A 20752-nucleotide genomic window follows, 5' to 3' on the forward strand; every position below is an offset into this window, starting at 1 on the left:
CCACAGTAATTTAAAACCGTAAAGCAATATACTGTGTAATATGTTATTATTAAGACATTTTTAAATGGCTTCAAGTAAACCATGGGCCAATCACATCCTCTGAAAAAAGCCACAGAGTCTAAAACGTTTATATTATAGAAGAAATGCTTTTATATAAAGAAAGCATTATAAAAAGATGGAAGGTTGATTCCATTGGTTTGTTTGCTATAACAAGTTACTACCTACATTTACTAAGAGTTATAATTTATACTACCTTATATTCATAAGGTTAATTGAAATATTAATAAAATGTCAAAAAAAATTCCTCAAGCCACATACCCTACAAAAGTAATAGCAATTATGGGTCATCTTACAGCAGCATACAAATTTTTCAATTAGTGATCAAATACTAGCTGAACGGAAAAGGAAATGGATACTGATTGCTCACCTTATCTTGTAAGGAAAAGGTGCCAGGAAAACCAGCAAACAGAAACTTATTTTTGACTTTCAACTTCCCCAAATTTGCTACAATCAGATTATTTGATCTGGAACTTTCTGGGATCAGGAGAACGGGAGCACCAGCCTCAATATCCAGGAGAACCCGTGAACAGCGCTGGGCTTGATCTCTCACCTGAAAGAGGAAGGAAAACTGACTCAGAGGATAATTAATTCCCTAATTTTACCACCAAATAATCTCAGGTTCCCAAAAGTTTCGTGAGTTTATAAAACAATTAAAATCATACAGAGCATATTCTATGACCACCATGGAGTTAAACTGGAAATCAGTAACAAGAAGATAATGGAAAATCCCCAAATATTTGGAAAGTAAACTACACACTTCTAAATAACCCCTAGGTCAGAAGAAATCACAAGGGAAATAGAAAAATATTTCCACTAAAATGATAAGGAAGACATAATACATTAAAATTTGTGGGATACACTTAAAACAATGCTTAGAAAGAAATTTACACCATTACTTTAGAAAGCAATAAAGACTTAAAAATCAGTAATTGAAAGCTTCCACTTTAAGAAGCTGGAAAAAGAAAAGTAAATTAAATCTGAAGTAGAAGGAAGAAAATAAAAAGCATAAGTCAATGATATAGGAAACCGACAACTAGAGAAAAATCAATTAAACATTTATAGAATATGACTGCACCCAAAAACCACAGAACATACTTTTTTTTTTTTTTTTGAGACAGAGTCTTGCTGTGTTGCCCAGGCTGGAGTACAGTGGCACAATTTCAGCTCACTACAAACTCCACCTCCCGGGCTCAAGTGAGATTCTCATGCCTCAGCCTCCCGAGTAGCTGGGATTACAGGCACGTGCCACAACACCTAGCTATTTTTTGTATTTTTAGGAGAGATGGGGTTTCACCATGTTAGCCAGACTGGTCTCAAACTCCTGGCCTCATGTGATCCATCCGTCTTGGCCTCCCAAAGTGCTGGGATTACAGGTGTGAGTGTGCCCAGCCCAGAACATATACTCTTTATAAGAACAGGTGGTCTATTGGCTGAGAGTATGCCTCGGCCATAATACAGGCCTGAGTAAGTTGGTTATTTTAAAAGATAAAACTAAGAAACCCCTGGCCACTTAGTAGCTTGGTTATCTCGGTTAAGTCGTTAAAGTCTCTGTGCCTCCGTTTCCTTATCTATAAAATGGGAATAATAATAAGCCATAAGCCCTACCTCAAAGAGGTGTAGGGATTAAATGAGACAATACACCCAAAAACTGAGGTGAACATGTAACAACTATTATTATTACCACATCAACACCATATCTTTTCAGTCTTTTTTTCCTGTACACACAGCTATGTATTTATATATATACAGGCATCCTGACTAGCACTTACATCTTTTTTTTTCTTTTTTTTTTATTATGATTATACTTTAAGTTTTAGGGTACATGTGCACAATTTGCAGGTTAGTTACATATGCACTTACATCTTTAACATGCGTTCAGTTATATGTTAATGGAAAAAACACTGAATCATGAGCCAGACAACCAGGGCTAAGAGTTAACAATGTTTCCTCACTTATAAAATGAAAGTAACACATCTGCCGACCACCGCCTCATTAGGTATTATCGTAACTAATTATCTTTTTTTCCTTGATTATATCCTCCCACTGAAATATAAACTCCATGAAGGCAATGACCTTGTCTTTCTTGTTTTCCACTCTGTTCCTAGCACCTGGCAAGCTGCATGACACACTCATTCCTAAATTACTGAAGAAATGAACAAACAGGGTTGTTATAAGGATCAAATGAGATAATGTGTAGGAAAGCACTTTGAAAACTCCAAAGCATCATTAATATAAATAATTATTGCCAAAAGTACAGGCTACTTAATTCTGCTATCTCCATATCCCTACTATAACTGAGTCAAGGGAAGAAAAGTAAGAAAAATAACTCCCTGATGGTCACATAGCTAATGGAAGCAAAACCCACACTCAAGATATTTGTCCCAAGATTTCTAATGTGCAGTATTACTTTACAATACCAGTTGCTAGGTGAATGAAGAAGTGTAACAAATATAAGAGGTTACATGTGAAGTGGAAGGTATAGGAAAACCGCATCATACTTCTGGGGTAAAACATACAGGAAATAATTTATATTTGGCCAAACACATCTGGTACAACTGATATTCTTAAAATTTCAAAACACTAAGAATACAAAGAAATTCAAAGTCCCACTGAATCATTATTTATAGACCTCAGAAAATGTAGGAATAAAAACCCAGCTACATGTCAAAAACACGTGTCACCAATACAAGGTAAAAGAAATTTAAATTTCAAACAAAATAGCCTCTTATCGACAAATAAAAGTAGATCTTAGCTCTATATAAACCTAATTCAAACAGCTAGAACTAAAGATTCTTGAGAAGATCAGCTTCTCTTCAAAGCCTACATATTGAACAATGTTCAAAATAGAAAGACATTCCTTTAACCTCCTACTTGTCTTATATAATTTGATAACGCGAAACTTGCGACTTATTGTTCAACTCTGCTTAACCCAGGAAGTTAAACCCAATTACTAAGTAATATACAAGTATCTCATCTCCTAACCCAAATGATTCACCACCATAAGGCTTACCACTGTTTCAACCACACTTGTAAAAATAACTGTTTTAAATGCACACAACAATTCTAACAGAAAACATTTAGCAGAGCTGTATTGAAAGTCACAAAAATGTTCATAACTTTGATAAAACAGTACCATTTGTAGGAATCAACACTATAAACATAATTCAAAAAGTGGAAAAAAAAACTTCACTTCTGTAAAGATACTCATGGAAGCATTAGTCATAAGAATGAAAAGCTGAAAGCAATTTAAATGTTAAAAATAGGAAACTGGTTAAACTAATAGATTATATAGTTGCTACATAGGGTATCTATGAAATATGCAAAGCAAGATGGAAAAAGATTCTAAAAAAGGCTAGGAAAAATAGCTGGATTCTAAAAGTGCATGTATAAAATTACTGTGTTTTACATACTTGACACACTGTATGCTATTTCTCAATCTAAATTATTTTATAAAAGCATATGCAGACCATAAATGTAATATCATTTTATATCAAATAAAAAGTCTGACAGTAAGAGTGTTGGCAAAGATATGAATTAAAAGAAATTATTATACACTGCTGATGGGAGACTATCATTGAGACAGCTGTTTTGGAAAACGATCTGGCTTTATCTAGTGAAGAGAAATGTGCGCACACCCTATGGCTCAGTAATTCCACTGCCAGGTATCTCAGAGATGAGAGAAAGTCTCAAGTATGTGCATCAGGACTCATAGTACACAAGAGCTAAACACTGTAAACAGCCCAAGTGTTCCAAAGGAAAATGGATAAATCATTTATACACAGAATGAAATGCAATGGTGAAAATAAATGCTATCATATGTAACAATATGAATGAATCTTATCAACACACTAAGTGGGGGAAAAAGCAAGTCAAGGAACATTAAATACGGTTTAATACTATTTTTATAAAGATCACAAGCAAAGTAAAAGATACCGTTTAGGAATTTTTTCTTTTTAATTTTAAAGGATCCTATAGACCCAAAAATCACCAGAGTGGCTACCCTAGGAGTTGACAAGGGAACGGAATAGGGAAGGAACACAGCATATGCAGGCAGCTGTCTTCCTGATGTTTTAATTTTCAGTTAGAGGTGGGTTCACAGATGTTCATCTTATTATTATACTCTGTAACATACATACATGCTACAGATAATCTTTTATAGGTGTGAAACGCTAAATTTTTTTTTGAGTTTTTAAAGAAAGAAAAAAAGGTTATATATTCCATGAGCAAATTCATAGAAAAATGTATAGAAAAAAAAACAACAGAAACAAATTAAAACATGCTATAGTGCAGAGATACTAGTATGATTCTTTTTTCCAGATTTTCTATCATTTGATTATGCTACTTGTGTATTTTTTAAAAATACATTCTCTGGAAGATACACAGGAAACCGACAGCACTCATTGCTTCCAGGGAGAGAAACTAGACAGTTGGAGAAAAAATAATTGAGGAGACTTTTCTCCAAATGCCCTTTTTCACTTTGCTACCGTACCCAATCAGTATCTACCAAGTCAAACATTTTTTATTTAAATTAAAATGCAATTTTTAAAAATGCTGCCACTATAAAGTATCTATTTATTAAATTATAATCTTTTACCTAATAAAGTTTTGGGGTTTTTTTGTTTTTTTTTTTTTTTTTTTGAGTCATGGTCTGGCTCTGTCACCAAGGCTGAAGTGCAGGTGGCATGATCTCAGCTCACTGCAACCTCCACCTCCTGGGCTCAAGCCATCCTCCCACCTCAGCCTCCCAAGTACCTGGGACTACAGGCACATGCCTCACCACACCTGGCTAATTTCTGTATTTTTTGTAGAGACAAAGTTCCACCATGTTGCCCAGGCTGGTCTCGAACTCCTGAGCTCAAGTAGTTTGCCCGCCTCGACCCCCAAAGTGCTGGGATTACAGGTGTGAGCCACCACGCCTGGCCATAAAGTTTTTTTAAAAAAGGAAAAATAACACGTTTTTACAAAAGTACATTGTTATTTTCTGTGGTTCCCAAACTGCACTGAGACACCACAGGGTGGTGAAGGCTTGCAGCCGTCAGGACTTTTTTTTTTTTTTTTTTTGAGACGAAGTCTCGCTCTGTCGCCAGACTGGAGTGCAGTGGTGCCATCTCGGCTCACTCCAACCTCCGCCTCCCAGGTTCAAGCGATTCTCCTGCCTCAGCCTCCCGAATAGCTGGGACTACAGGCCGTGCCACAATGCCCAGCTAATTTTTATATTTTAGTAAAGACGGGGTTTCGCCACGTTGGCCGGGATGGTCTCAATCTCTGGACCTCGTGATCTGCCCGCCACGGCCTCCCAAAGTGCTTGGATTTACAGTCGTGAGCCACCACGCCTGGCTGCCAGGACATTTTAAATTTTTGAAGGAAAAACAACATCTGCCAGACACTGCACTAACTAGTAGCTTGTGGTAGCTGGCATTCAATAATAGATCATTCTATACTCCTTTCAGTAAGGTCTTATCTTTGCGAAGCTGGGTCTTCAGTGGTTGCTGTGATAAAAAGCAAGTACCATAAGAAGATAAATGTGGACAGGAAGTGAGGGTTGTAATGGCCAACCTGATTCCAAGTTTGAGAAGTTATGCAATACCTAACAGGCACATACCTCCTACCAGTCATTGTGGTTACTTAAGAATTAAATAAAATATTATTCTTTCCATTTATGTGTTATTATTTTTTCAAGCACCTACTAAGTTGTTAGGACATATGTACTTGTTGTTTAGACTTACTTACTTTGTAAATGGAAATACCATTAGGTGTTTCCTTTGGCCTAGGATGTGCCATGAATAAACTACCAGGACCCCACAGGTGCCACAAACTCAGTTTAGAACTTCTGATCTACTGGATTTAGAAAAAACCTACCACTTTCCAAGAGAAACATCCCCACTGAAGTCCTAAAAGGGACCAGAAGTCTTAAGTGTTCTTTGTAAATCTCTCTTATCTTTTTTTACAGAAAGTGAAAGCTAAAGTTTGAAGGTAATTTAAGTGAGATACAATAAATAAGGAATAAAGCTCTTCAATTACACAAAGATTTCTGTAGCTAATCTACACGGAGAACATATTAGCAAGGATAAATTACCTTTACTCTTCCAGATTTATCTCTAGAGGCCTAAAAGTTCTACTGATCAGTCAAACTGGAAAAGCAGCTTGGAGGGCCCAGGCTACCTACCGTCTGCCCCTCAATAGCAGCTCGCTGGCGCCCTAAGACATCTTGCAGCTGAGTGAAATGCTGAATGAAGGCCACCACCTCTGCCTGGAAACGCTGAGTATGCACATACTGCACAGAGGCCATCCGGAGGCTCACGCGAATGTCGTGTTCTCTCCGGAGCAAAGGGTCAGGCCGTCCATATCTAAAAATTAGGATAAAAGCGTGACTCAGATAACAGCAAGACACAGGTTAGTATTTCAAGAAAACTCAGGTTGGTTTAGGGCTTCCCTAAAACCAGCTTTAATTATTAAATGGAAATCCAAAACTAGGCTTTACAAAGCAAACTCTAATAATTACTCCCTTTGTAAGCTTCTGTGATGGGATAAAGGTGTGATAGCCAGGAGTAGAAACAGGTGGACAGCTCTAGCACTGAGGTCACTCAGAGGCCACCTGAGGCTCTGACCTTTCTCCCCGCATCTTTTCCCTGCCCTGAAAGGTAAGTATTCCTGCTCACCATGTTCCTGGCAAAGATTGTGAGGATACAAGTGTGAAAAACAATAAAAATAAGGCCATGAATTAACGGGTAAAGAAAATTAGGCATCAGAATCAATGTTTCTAGGAAAAACTGTCTTCTAGAGGCAGAAAGACATCTTTTTACTTCAGTCAAATGTAAAAGAGTTCTGGAATCTATAGTCAAAGATAAATTAGAAGACTTCTACAAATTGTTCTGAATTTAATGGAGCATGGTGCCATAAAAATATTATTAAATAGGACACAGTCAACCAACATTGCTGAGTACTTATTTTGGGCTAGGTGGAAAATTAAGAATTTTACATTAATTATCTGATTTATTTTAGAGTCATGACACCAAGGTATATAACACAAACAAATCCATTCTCAGCAGGGTATAATATAACCCCCCTAAAAATGAAAAAGCCCTCAGATATCTTCTTGAAACAGTTTTTCTCAACCTTGGTTGAACATCAGCATTAAAAAAAAAAAAAAAAAAAAAAAAGACTAGCCAGGCACGGTAGGTCACACCTGTAATCCCAACACTTTGGGAGGCCGAGGCCGGTAGACTGCCTGAGTTCACGAGTTTGAGACCAGCCTGGGCAACATGGTGAAACCCTATCTCCCAAAAATACAAAAAATTAGCCGGGTGTGATGGTGCATGCCTGCGGTCCCAGCTACACAGAAGGCTGAGGTGGAAGAATTGCTTGAGCCTGGGAGGTAGAGGTTGCAATGAGCTGAGATCACACTACTGCACTCTAGTCTGGGTGACAGAGCAAGACCTCGTCTCAAAAAAAAAAAAGAGAGAGAGACTGAGCATGGCCCTAGACCAATTAAATCAGAATATGTAGAGACAGACCTGGACATCTATATTTTCTAATACCTCTTAGATTAAAAAAAAGAAAAAAAAAAGGTTGAAAACCACCATTTTAAACTCCCTGTTTTCTGAGAAAAGCTTTTTTTTTTTTTGAGATGGAGTTTCGCTCTTGTCACCCAGGCTGGAGTGCAGTGGCACGATCCCGGCTTACTGCAACCTCCGTCCCCCAGGTTCAAGCTATTCTCCTGCCTCAGCCTCCCGACTAGCTGGGATTACAGGTACCCGCCACCACACCCCGCTAATTTTTATATTTTTGGTAGAGATGGGGTTTCATCATGTTGGCCAGGCTGGTCTCAAACTCCTGACCTCAGGTGATCTGCCTGCCTCAGCCTCCCAGAGTGCTGGGATTATAGGCGTGAGCCACCACGCCCGGCCCTGAGAAAATAATTATTTAATAACCAGCCATGCCTAAAGATCCCTTTCTAAAATCTAACATAGAAACAATTCAATATAGATCATGTTTATAAACAAAAATGCATAATGAACTCATATCCTCAACAACCTTCTGAGGCTGAAATCATTCCAGAACTTTTAGAGCTACATGGAAGCTCAGAAATGTTCTAATGATTCAGTCCCCTTAATATACAGAAAAACTGATGCATGAAGACTATATGACTTGTCTCAGGACATACACCAAGTTCGTGGAAAACCAGCAAGAGAGCCCAGGGCTTTTAATAATCAGAAGTATTCAATCATACCCTAACTGGGGTGGGTGGGTGTGTGTGTGTGTGCATGTGTGTGTTGAGACAAGGCCCCCCTCCGTCACCCAGGCTGGAGTGCAGTAGCATAGTCATGGCTCACTGCAACCTCCAACTCCTGGGATTAAGGGATCCTCCCACCTCAGCCTCTCAAGCAGCTAGAACTACAGTTGCATACCACCACACACAGATGGCTTTTTTCTTCTATAGAGACAGTGTCTCACTATGTTGCCCAGGGTGGTCTCGAACTCCTGGCTTCAAGCAATCCATCTGCCTTGGCCTCCCAAAGAGCTTAGATTACAGGCATGACCCACCGCACCTCATACCCCATCTGTTTATGAAGCTTTAAGTAGCCCACTTCAACACAGATCCATTTTAATGAAATTTAAAGTCAGGAAGAACTCCTCATAACCATAACTTCTCAATTTCACCTCTAAGAAGGTAAAAATTTTTTAAAGTTTTCTTCATTGTCTAGCCAACAAGAATCTGAAACAGCAAGTATTATGATAAAATATCAAGTCAGAAAAAGATTGACGTTTTTACTTAAAAGTCTGGAAGATGAGTGCTTCTTCACCACTGGTAGTGAACCGTTCTCTGTAGAACTCTCCATGGGATGTGAGGTCACTTAGAGACAGACTCCCAATGCTGCCCTGTAAGGCCAGGTCTCCCTCTAGGGATGATAAAGTTAGAACACATTACTATGTATCCTTTTTCGTCACACAACTTAAATATGTCTGGAACAAAAGCTGGTATACACATGCCTCAGACTTTTCACTTTGTAATCAAACCTCAAAAGCAAATTTTCATATTCCAATATACCCCGAAAAATATTTTATGCAATATTTAAAACAAAGTCTCAATGCAAAAAAAGAAAAAGAAAAAAAGTCTCAATGCAGAAGTCCAAAGGGGACTGAAATAATATGGCAACATCACATTTTTTTTTTTTTTTTTTTTTTTTTTGAGACGGAGTCTAGCTCTGTCGCCCAGGCTGGAGTACAGTGGCGCGATCTGGGGTCACTGCAAGCTCTGCCTCCCGGGTTCACGCCATTCTCCTGCCTCAGCCTCCGGAGTAGCCGGGACTACAGGCGCCCGCCACCATGCCTGACTAATTTTCTGTATTTTTAGTAGAGGCAGGGTTTCACCGTGTTAGCCAGGATGGTCTCGATCTCCTGACCTCGTGATCCGCCCGCCTTGGCCTCCCAAAGTGGTAGGATTACAGGCGTGAGCCACCGCGCCCAGCAACATTACACATTTAAAGGATACAACCTTTATAAATACAGACAGAAACTTGATGCTTTCTGAGATGAGACCACTAACTAGAATTAAACATCGTTAGGTCTATTAATTATACTCTGGATAAAAGAATAAAGGAGGACGTGTCAGAAACATGTTAGGTATTCAAGCAACATTAAGAGTGTTTTAGTATGATTTAATGAAAGACCAAAATTAATGAGGTAGATAGGCACTGGAGACAGATTTGAAACTACTCTGATATACGAGTGAAGTTTCTGGAAGGTGGAAAGCAGAAAGAAGACATGACTGAAACATGTACAACTAGAATGTGAATCTATAATGAGTCATTATTAACACTGTATGGATACTAAAAAGGAATATTCTGAACTGTTGTCTCTGTAAAACAAAATTTATTATCATAATTATCATTATAAAACAATTACTAAGGTATATTTGGCATGCTAGTTCAGCTCCCAATGAATTGAAAACAATTTTTTTTTTTTTTGAGACAGGGTCTCAACTCTGTCGCCCAGGCTACAGTGCAGTAGCACAATCATGGCTCAATGCAGCCTTGACCTTCCAGGCTCAAGCAATCCAACCACCTCAGCCTCCTGACTAGCTGGAACTACAGGCACTGGCCACCACAACTGGTTAATTTTTACTATTTTTGTAGAGATGAGGTCTCACTATCTTGCCCAGGCTTGTCTCAAACTCCTGACCTCAGCCTCCCAAAGTGCTGGGATTACAGGCGTGAGCCACCGTGCCCAGCCACATACTTATTTTAGATACCTAATGTCTTCTAACAAAAATACCCAAGCTTTTACCAATCTTAAAGGCCATTAACAGGAATACGCTGTGAGAATTAAAAAAAAAAAAAAAAGCCAATCTCCTCTAAGAAGCTTTTCTAAAATAATTGCACAAGGCATGAAACCTCAGCCTCAGTTCATTCCTTCCCCAAAAGACATTCTTGTTTTTACTACAGCATCAACATGAGCTTTGTAATCTTCGATAATTAGGGAAGGAAAAATGTTTTACTTCACACTTCATAAATCTCTACAAAAGGCTGGGTACGGTGGCTCATGCCTGTAATCCCAGCACTTTGGGAGGCCAAAGTGGATGGATGGTTTGAGTCCAGGAGCTTGAAACCAGTCTGGCCAACGTGGCGAAACCCTGTCTCTATAGTTTAAAAAAATAAGTTAACATATTATTTTTTTAAAATCCTACTATTTAGAACCTGATGTAGTTGATCACTTGTATTCAACTAAGAATTTTAACTTACAAAGTCCCATTAGAGAGAATGCTGGCCAGGTGCTGTGGCTCACACCTGTAATCCCAGCACTTTGGGAGGCAGAAGCAGGAGGATCACTTGAGGCCAGGAGTTCGAGACCAGCCTGGCCAACACAGTAAAACACCGTCTCTACCAAAAATACAAAAATTAGCTGGGCATGGTGGCATGCACCTGTAATTCCAGCTATCTGGAAGGCTGAGGCACAAGAATCGCTTGAATCCAGGAGGCGGAGGCTGCAGTGAGCCAAGATTGCACCACTGCACTCCAGTCTGGGCAACCAAGCGAGACCCTGTCTCTAAAACACAGAATAAAGAATGCCAGCTTTGCTACAACGTCCTCCTGCATAACACCATGGCCTCTAGTGGTAGCTCCCCCAATTTATGACTCTAGATGCAGTCATACCCTCTGGTTTCCCAGAGACAGCCCTGTTGTATGCCCGTTTTCTAGGTGTAATTATATTAATGATGTCCCTTTTAACTCTCAAAAATATCCCAATTTGAACAAAAAAAAAAGTTATATGGGCACCCTAGATAGAGTCTGTTGAAAACACAGATAGACACCAGGGCTCCATCTCAACTAAATCAGATTCTTGGGAAGGAGATGAGAGACAGGAGGAGGGAAGAGGCTGTGCCAACACCTGCACTTTTAACAAGCTATCCAGATGATTCTGATCCATAAGCCAGCATTTGGGAACCACCAACATGAATCCTGGCCAGACTAATAACCACAATCAAGCCACTGCCACACCTTACTCAGCACGTGAGGACAATCAATTTGTGATCACAATGTTCAAATGCTGACCAGATTTTGCAAGTTTGCAAGCTTGCTTCCCCCCAACCACTTACCAATCATTTCCAGGTGTGCTACTAATTTGGACACATTTGCTTTGGCAAGCTCACTGGTGGTCTTATTCAGCACTAGAGAAAGTGAATGAACCTAGGAACAGAGAAGATAAAGCAAGGCCAATATTACTGGGGAGAAAAGGTATCTTTCAGGAAAACGGCTGAGCAATCAAGGAAAATGCAGAAAGGCTTGGGAAATTTGAAGGTAATGCTTTTAACGATGCCAATTTCACTTCAGCTTTCTTAAGCCAGAGAAACCACGACCTGAGGACAGGGCGGAGACTGGACAGTCTAAATTTCAGTTTCTGTGGTGCCTTCTCTATGCTTGCCTTGTCTATTTTCTGTTCATGAGATGCTTTACATTATAAAAACAATTTTTCTCATTTTGGCATTCATCATTAATATTATACAATTCTATAGTAACTCAAACAGATCCATTAAATCTCATTCTGATAAATTGTTCAAAACAAAATGATAAATATGATTTAGAATCCCATTTACTGCCTTTGAACAAATATTTAATAGAAGCCCACCATTAACCAACTGAGACTTCACCTAGAAGCCATAATCAAAGATTTTCTTTCCCAGGGACAACTATAAATGAAGAAAAAATCCCCTGTCTTGGGAGTAGCATTCTTTGTAACAAATAAATTTCATAATGCAATACTGTAATTGTAACTATTAAAAAGATCTTATATGTCTAGGATTTGTTGAGTCAGTTCCCAACAACCTTTTTTGCTTTGAGTAACATCACAGGGGACAAAAACATGGATGGAAGAGAAGGAAGGAGTGAGGAAAAGACTGAGAGCAGATTTAATCTTCAATTCACACCCACCACTCCCTAACAGCAGGGACCATGCCTTCACCCCTTTGTCTTCAGTGCCTGCCACAAAGTAGGTACTCAGGAAATGTCTGGTGCATGACTAATCAGGAAAAGAAAAAAGGAATGTAATAGAAGGAAAGGAAGAAGGAAAATCATTTATAGAAGAAGACAGAGAAAAAGCAATGGGTTATTATAGTTGGAGCAATGACTTTGTGGGGGGAACTCCAGTTCCCTTGCAGTATGATTTCTGACACAGACACAGACACAGAAGGAATCTCAAGGTGAGATCATCATGGGGGAATTAAAAACCTCTAGTCAGCTGGATGCAGTGGCTCACACCTGTAATCCCAGCACTTTGGGAGGCAGAGGCAGGAGGATCACTTGAGGTCAGGAGTTCAAGACCAGCCTGGCCAACATGATGAAACCCCGTCTCTACTAAAAATAGAAAAACTAGCTGGGCATGGTGGCAGGTGTCTGTAATTCCAGCTAGTTGGAAGGCAGAAGCACAAGAATCGCTTGAACCCAGGAGGCAGAGGTTGCAGTGGGCCAAGATCGCACCACTGCACTACAGCCTGGGCGATAGGGCAAGACTCTGTCTCAAAAAAATAAAATAAAAATAATGAAAACCTCTAGTCATTTAATTTTGCCAAAAGAACATGTACACTGGGTCTAAAAATGCTTTGTTTGGAGGAATCCAACCACCACCACCACTTCCATGAAACAGCTCTTCCCATGAATCTTAGTGTCACTAACGGATGATGATCAGACGCTGTATGCCTCCTGCCTCAATGCAACAGGAAGCACTCAGCAGCCCCTCTGGTGTGTTCTTACCAAGTTGAACTGAATCTGATGGGGTCTCTAGAGCTAACATCCACTTGTTAAAATACAGGATAAAAGAAGTCAAACAGTCAAACAAGAAAACAGACAAACCTATAATGTGGGACACTGTACAAGGCACTAACCCAGTTTCTGTAACAAGTCAATAGGCGGTGGGGTTGGAGGGGGGCAGATACGCTATAATTAAGAGAGATTTAAAAGACATGACTGCAAATGTAACATGGAACCTTACCTGGATCCTAATTCAAAAATATTCATGCATCAGGCTGGGCACAGTGGCTCATGCCTGTAATCCCAGCACTTTGGGAAGCCAAGGCAGGCCGATCACTTGAGGCCAGGAGTTCGAGACCAGCCTGGGCAACATGGGGAAACCCCATCTCCACTAAAAACACAAAGATTAGCAGGGTGTGGTGGCACACGCCTGTAGTTCCAGCTACTCAGGGGACTGAGGCACGAGAATAGCTCGAACCCAGAAGGCAGAGGCTGCAGTGAGCCAAGATCATGCCATTGCACTCCAGCCTGGGCAAAAGAGCAAGACTCCTTCGAAAAGAAAGAAAGAAAGGAAAGATAGGAAAGAAAGGAAAGAAAGGAAGGAAAGGAAAGGAAAGGAAGAAAGAAATTCATGCATCGTTTTATTTAGTTCTCCTTATTTAGTAAATGAGAAAACTTTGGCTTACAAAAGCACAGTATTCTACTGAATTATAGAGGCCAACAGAATAGAAAGACAAGAAGTTTCTTAAACCATTCATTCCTCCACAATCCACCAATAAAAGGGCATTTTTGAGACAATCAGACAATCTGAGTATGGACTGGTGTTAGAAAATACCAAGGAATTCTTGTTAGTTGGACGTGACAATGCATTGTGGTATGTCCATTGTTTTTTTAGAAATAAATACTGAAGTATGTAGAGTGAAATGATATATCTGGAATTTGCTTTAAAATACTTCAGCAGGCCAGCGCAGTGGCTCACTCCTGTAATCCCAGCACTTTGGGAGACTGAGGCAGGCAGACCACTTGAGGTCAGGAGTTTGAGACCAGCCTGACCAGCATGATTAAACTCCATCTCTACTAAAACTACAAAATTAGATGGGCATGGTGGCACGCACCTGTAATCCCAGCTACTCAGGAGACTGAGGCAGGAGAATCGCTTGAACCCAGGAGGCAGAGGTTGCAGTGAGCCAAGATCATGCCTCTGCACTCCAGCCTGGGCAACAGAGTGAGACTCCATCTCAAAATAAATAAATACATACATACATAAAATAAAATACTTCAGCAAAGAAAAAAAGGCATAAAGTAAATGTGATGAATTATAGGACTGGGCAAATGGGGGTTCATTATACTGTTTGTCTGTGATGTATCTGAATTTTTTCACAATAAAAATGTTTTTCAAAAATTCTTATTTTAAAAAATGCATTGTTGAGGAACACTTATCCAGTCCTGTTCTCTTGTAGAACCAGCCACATCAATCAAGGCAAAGCCCTCTGGGAGCACTGCATATTCAACACCAAAGAGTTCCTGACGCAGATCATCACTGGCACTGCAAGAATAAAGTTCCAGGTACAGACACATGAAGCCCAAAGGAATGGCTAACGCCTCTCCAGGTTCCATCCACCTTGCTAAACCAAAGGTACCAGAGGCCTTGGAGTACTGCAAAGTCATTCATTCACCAGACACTGAACAAGAAAGGTAAGCTGGTCCTTTCCCATCTCTCCCCTGAGATGTCTTCCATTTCTAGAGGAATGAGGCCTACTATCAGCTAGAGAAATAAGAAAATGGCAACAGGATAAAATGTGATTCTCCTCCCTGACTTCTCTCCAGCAGTAAGTGCAAGTCCACACATGCAAAGACTGTGGATAAAGAACATCCTTGAGGCACACAAATGTTACCAGCCACAGCCGGGGTTCCAGGGCTCTGGACGAGTGCTGGTGACAGCAGGCCTATGTGCCCTCCAATGGGTTATTCAGGTTAACTGCTTTCACATCCTGCTGGTCTATCACACACAGCAGAATAGCCTTAAACTCAAATGCTGTCTTTTTTATGGGTTTTTTTCTTAATACTTACAGTATGAGTATCAAGGACAAGTTATAAGTATGGTAATCCATGTAATATAAAAATAATAATGGCTACCATTCATTAAATCCTTATTGTGTGCCACACACTGTGTGGAGGGCCTTACAACAACCCTATGATGGGGGCACCACTGAACATCCTCAGTTTACTCATGAAAACATTAAGGGCACAAGAGGCTAAGCGGTTTGCCCCAGGCCACACAGCTATACGGGTACAGTGAAAGTACCAGGACTCAAACTCAGGCAGTCCAACTTTTGAGACCATTCTTAACAGTTACGCTGTTGCCCTCAATGAAAGCTAATAATGTTCTGAGAGAATGGGGAGACAGAAACAAAAGTCACACTTTAAAGTTGCTATTACAGATTACACACTTTGCTAGGTGCCTTCCACACATCACCTCATTTAGTCATCTTAGATGCTGGAAGATGAGGAAACTACAGTTCAGAGAAGCAAAGTAACTCCACTGAATTATAGAACTCAAAGGAAAGGCAAGATTCTCAAACCACTTACTTTCCCTGCCTCCAGATGGGATTTACAGTAAAACCTTTCCCAAAATATTCACGTCTACCTTTTGTAGCAAACACCTAGAAGACTAGATAGCTCCCCTGCCAACAAGAGATATTTTCCAAAGTAAATGTAAAATGCTTGTATTTAAATCAACAAGCCCAAATCCATTTTTACAGCTTAAGGGAGCCAAAGGGAACTGAGGATACCTTGAGATCCAGTTTGGTGTTCACTGGATCCTGAAGTCCAGACTCCATGGAGGCATGTGGTTCCGACTTCACGTTGTGTAGAATGCCCTCAGGAGGCAGCCTCATTGCGTGGTTGTCTGCAGTGGAGCCGATTCCAAAAAAGTCTAATATCACAACCCAGGTTTGCAGTGTGATCAGCACATCCAAGCAATTAAAATCAACATCAATGCTCCGGTTAACTCGATTGTAACTGGAAGAAAATTCTGGATGTTTCCTATCTACCAAGAATATGTTGATGTGGACTAAGGAATCATCAAATTTACTCTTTCCAACAAGTATCTTGGGCTCATCCGCTGTCGGAGAAGGAGGTGGGGTCAAGGGATAGTCCTTGTCTTGGACTTCCTTTTGCTTTTTCCGGGATGCAGAGGTGGGCCGTTGATATAACTGGAAGACATTAGGAGCTTCTTCCATGTGGGAAGGGAGAGACCGAGGCATATCGGGATATTCCACATTGGACACTGAGGGGCAAGACTGAGAAAGGTATTCTTTTTGTGCTAAACTAGATGGCTTAGGGGCTCCTCGAGACACCATCAGGTTCTTATATTTAGAATCTGGATTCTTCTCCAATAAGTCCTCCATCAGCAGAGAACGCAGGGCAATCTGAATAGATAAAGTCTGGGGATGGTCTTTACTGAATTCCACCTCAAAGTCCTGAAACTTTAAGCTCACAAGACCTTGGGCCCCCAAAGTCAGATCTCCACTTAGCTGAACCTGAAGCTCTGATATACAAAATGTGGCTTGAATCTGAGTAAAGGATTTGACTTCCTTCACTGACAATGACTTCTGAGAGGTGTTAGAAAGGCTGGAGTGGCTGAACAATCCATTCTCCTTCCTTTCAACAGAAGATTCTCCACATGTACTGAGGGGAGGCAGAGGAGAATCAGGGCAAGGGGAGGAGGTAGCACTGGCTAGATACTTATTCAGATCTTCACTGTACACGAGATTGTCCAGGGTTTGTAAAACCTGCTCATATACATGCTTTGCTAACACCACCTGTATTGAAAAGAGAAAAATTCAGTTACTCTACTACTATTATTAAATGCATGTAGATGTAATGCCCATAAATGTCTACAGTTGCTACATGATTCCTACATGAGGCTGTAAGTTAGCTGATAGCAAAGACTATCTCTTTTCATTTCTTTTCTGTCCTTACCTCTTTCTGCCCCACTTCTATTCACAAGGCCCTCCCTCAGCACCCTACACAGTAATCTACATACAATAACAGTTCAATAAGTACTGTGGATTATGCCTGAATCAACAAAGTCACTTTTTCTGACCCCACAAAAATGAATGCAGAAACTGAAGAGTGTTGACAAAAGTCTGGCATGGATATACCACAGGAATGAGAAACAAGGTTCACGGTTCTAAAACTGGCTGATCATCACCAGTTAGTGTAACAGCCAATGTTTAGTACTGGTAGTACTTTTTAGATAAAAATGATGATGATCCATGATTAGTTATGTTTCCTTTCTCCTTTGCTTCATTTTTAATTACAATTTCTTATTAAAAATATTTTCAGCCAGGCACAGTGGCTCACGTCTGTAATCCCAGCCCTTTGAGAGGCCGAGGCAGGCGGCTTGTGTGAACCCAGGAGTTCAAGACCAGCTTGGACTACATGGTGAAACTGTGTCTCTACAAAAAATACAAAATTAGCACGGGCCTGTAGTCCCAGCTACCTGGGAGGCAGAGGTGGGAGGACCGCTTGAGCCCAGGGGGTGCAGGACACAGTGAGCTGAGATCATGCCACTGTACTCCAGCCTGGGCCACAGAGCAAGACCCTGTCTCAAAAACAAAAAAAAAATTTTTTTCAGGCAAGTTTTTTATTTAATGAAGGGCAATTTTTAACAGAATTCCAACCAATAGATACAGAAATAATGATGGAATTAGAAAAAGTGACCATTTTGTAACCCCTAATTAAATAATGTGTGCTCTCCAAGTTCATTAGTGGAATAAACCATGATGTGAATGACTGACAGGGAATTTTGCAATGGAGAAATCAAGGCTCTTGCCACCTAAATACAATTATCCACTTTAACATCAATAAGAGAGAAAAAAGACATGATTATGTGCCTCCTGATATAAATTAACATGAAGTATACGGCACCACCTACCTGAAGTCTACCCCCCAACTCCCCTGCCGAAAAAGAAACCCGAATCCAGTCAAACCTATAGAACTAAACCTGTTCTATAGATTTTACAGGAAATATGCAGGAGAACAAGTTAAGAGGCACACAAACAGCCAAATCCAGAAAGTGGGACATTCCACAGGACAACTGACTTAGTTCCACAACAAAATATGACATGGGGGGACAAAAAAGAGAGGGAAGCTAGATGAACAGAGACCTACACAATGTATCACCCAAATGCAATGCTTCCAATTGTCTGTATCCTGATTCCAACAAACCCAAAACAAAGACATTTTTGAGATGATCCAAAATATTTCTAAAATCTGAAAATTGATTAAAATTTAGATAGTATCAAAGAATGTTCATTTATTTTGTAAGGCATGAAATACCACTGTGGTTATGTAAGAAGAAGCACCTAGTTTTTGGAAATACACTCTAAATACATAGGGGTGATAATGGCATGACATCTGGGATTTACCTTAAAATATTTCACCAAAAAAAAAAGACAGATAAAACAAACGTGGCAAAATCTTCATAAGTGGAATCAGAGTGATGGGCACATAAAGCTCATTAGACTATTCCACTTTTGTATAGGTTTACATTCTTTCATAATCAACTTTTTAAAAAGTTAAATTATTAAATTAATTACGAATCAATTATTAAAGAATTCAAATAATTATCTTAAACAATTATTTCTAAAGAAAGAATTATCTAAAATAACGTTTTTAAGATTTTCATCAAAACAACGGTTAGGTCAATGGTAACCATAAGAATAAGTCAACACAGGCCAGGCGTGGTGGCACACACCTGTAATCCCGGCACTTTGGGGGGCCGAGGCAGGAGGATCACTTGAAGCGAGGAGTTCAAGACCAGCCTGGCCAACATGGTGAAACCCCGGCTCTACTAAAAATACAAAAATTAGCCAGCGTGGTGACGAATGCCTGTAATCACAGCTACCCAGGAGGCTGAAGCAGGAAAACTGCTTGAATCTGGGAGGCAGAGGTTGCAATGAGCCAAGATCATGCCACTGGTACTCGAGCCTGAGACTCCGTCTCAAAAAAAAAAAAAAAAAAAAGTAGGTCAACATAATCCAATAGAATTTACATCACATGCTAGATTTAAGGTGAAAAATTTGTCCTGGTAGCTACCACTGATGGGGCAAAGGCTTAGTGTGAGAAGGGAAAGCTTTGGAGTAGTTCTCTCAGGGGTCCCAGAGACCCCTGGGAGGAACCACGAACGTCAAAAGGCAGGCCCACTCCATAAACAACACTCCTGGGTTACTCCAGAGCAGCTGCCAGACACAGACCAACTACTGTTGTGCCAGACACAGACCACAGACCATCCTAAGAGCCTGCCTGTCATTGCTGTTTTATAATGTACTGCTCTTTGCTCTCGTCCCTGTGAAATCAGGGAAAATGACACTTTTGAAGGAAAAAAAAGAAAAGGTGTATACATACACACACGCCCATAAAAAAAGAAATCCCTATCCTGGCCCCTTTCATTTCAGAGAGGGCAGGACTAATTCTCTGTTGAAAGGATCTGTCCACAGCTCAGATGATCACGATGTTTCATAGGCTGGGTTAAGTATGTCTCTAAGTGTGACAAGAATGATATCCTCCTGGGAAAGGAGACTCTGGCTTTGTAAGTAATCATTTCCCCATTTCTGAATGTCAATGGAATTAAGAATCTACCATCTTCCTCTAGATAACCCACCCCTCCTCCATATGAAAAAGGCTGACAAGACGGATTCCCCATGACAAAAGGATTCCACGATTATTGGAACAAGGTTTCAACAATGGTATTATGCATGGGTGATATATCTTTGAAAATATATTTTCCTTCCAACATGTAATATACATAAATATATATCATATTTATAGAGTATTAATATAAACATATGACTTCAACTGCCCTGACATGAATTTACCTGAACTGGATTGACAAATTTTCCTTCAATCTTCATGATGCTAGAAGTTCCCAGGTCATCTGGGCTAAGAGAAAAAGTCAATTCAGATTCTCTCTCTATAGGGATCTTCTCCAGTTTAAACTGAATGGTGGTGTTGTTCAGGATGTGAAAAGCTGGCATAGAAGAGATGAAATGATAGACCGTAAACCTTAATATTTACTTCATTACTGCTGATTAAATGTAGAATATACAAAATACAGCCCATGAGGTACACTTAGACCAGGAGGGCAGGTTAGCCTGGCACCTGGGGTCTATGATTGAGAGCAAACCTTGACAGCTATCCTGAGGCCAAAACTCATAGCAAGCTGAGGTACAAGATACATTTACACAAAAAAAGAAACAATATTTTCATCACATGCTCCACTTGGTAGCTTCAAAACACGATGTGCGAACATTATTCCAGTCCAGAGACTACATTATGCTTCTCTGAGCCACCCAAGCTGGCATTTTCCAAACCAAATTATTCATCCTTACCTAGCTTTCCGATACAGATGTATCCCTCTTATTAGGCCTAAATCAGAATCT

The 20752-nt window shown here is 40.1% G+C and overlaps 1 protein-coding gene across 6 annotated transcripts in view; it reads right to left on the reverse strand.

Moving 5' to 3' along the window:
- VPS13D (vacuolar protein sorting 13 homolog D) overlaps positions 1-20752 on the reverse strand; it is a 282547-nt gene that overhangs the window by 211997 nt on the left and 49798 nt on the right. For all 6 annotated transcript variants that reach the window (XM_054438655.2, XM_054438652.2, XM_054438651.2 and 3 more), the window contains 6 exons: positions 20189-20340; positions 16097-17128; positions 11657-11747; positions 8834-8960; positions 6227-6407; positions 428-610 (listed from right to left, as the gene is read on the reverse strand). In XM_054438655.2, coding sequence (XP_054294630.1) covers positions 428-610; positions 6227-6407; positions 8834-8960; positions 11657-11747; positions 16097-17128; positions 20189-20340 — 1766 coding nt within the window. The remainder of the gene's footprint in view (positions 1-427; positions 611-6226; positions 6408-8833; positions 8961-11656; positions 11748-16096; positions 17129-20188; positions 20341-20752) is intronic.

The sequence above is a fragment of the Pongo pygmaeus genome, chromosome 1 (genome assembly GCF_028885625.2).
Source record: "Pongo pygmaeus isolate AG05252 chromosome 1, NHGRI_mPonPyg2-v2.0_pri, whole genome shotgun sequence".
Classification (NCBI taxonomy): Eukaryota; Metazoa; Chordata; class Mammalia; order Primates; family Hominidae; genus Pongo; species Pongo pygmaeus.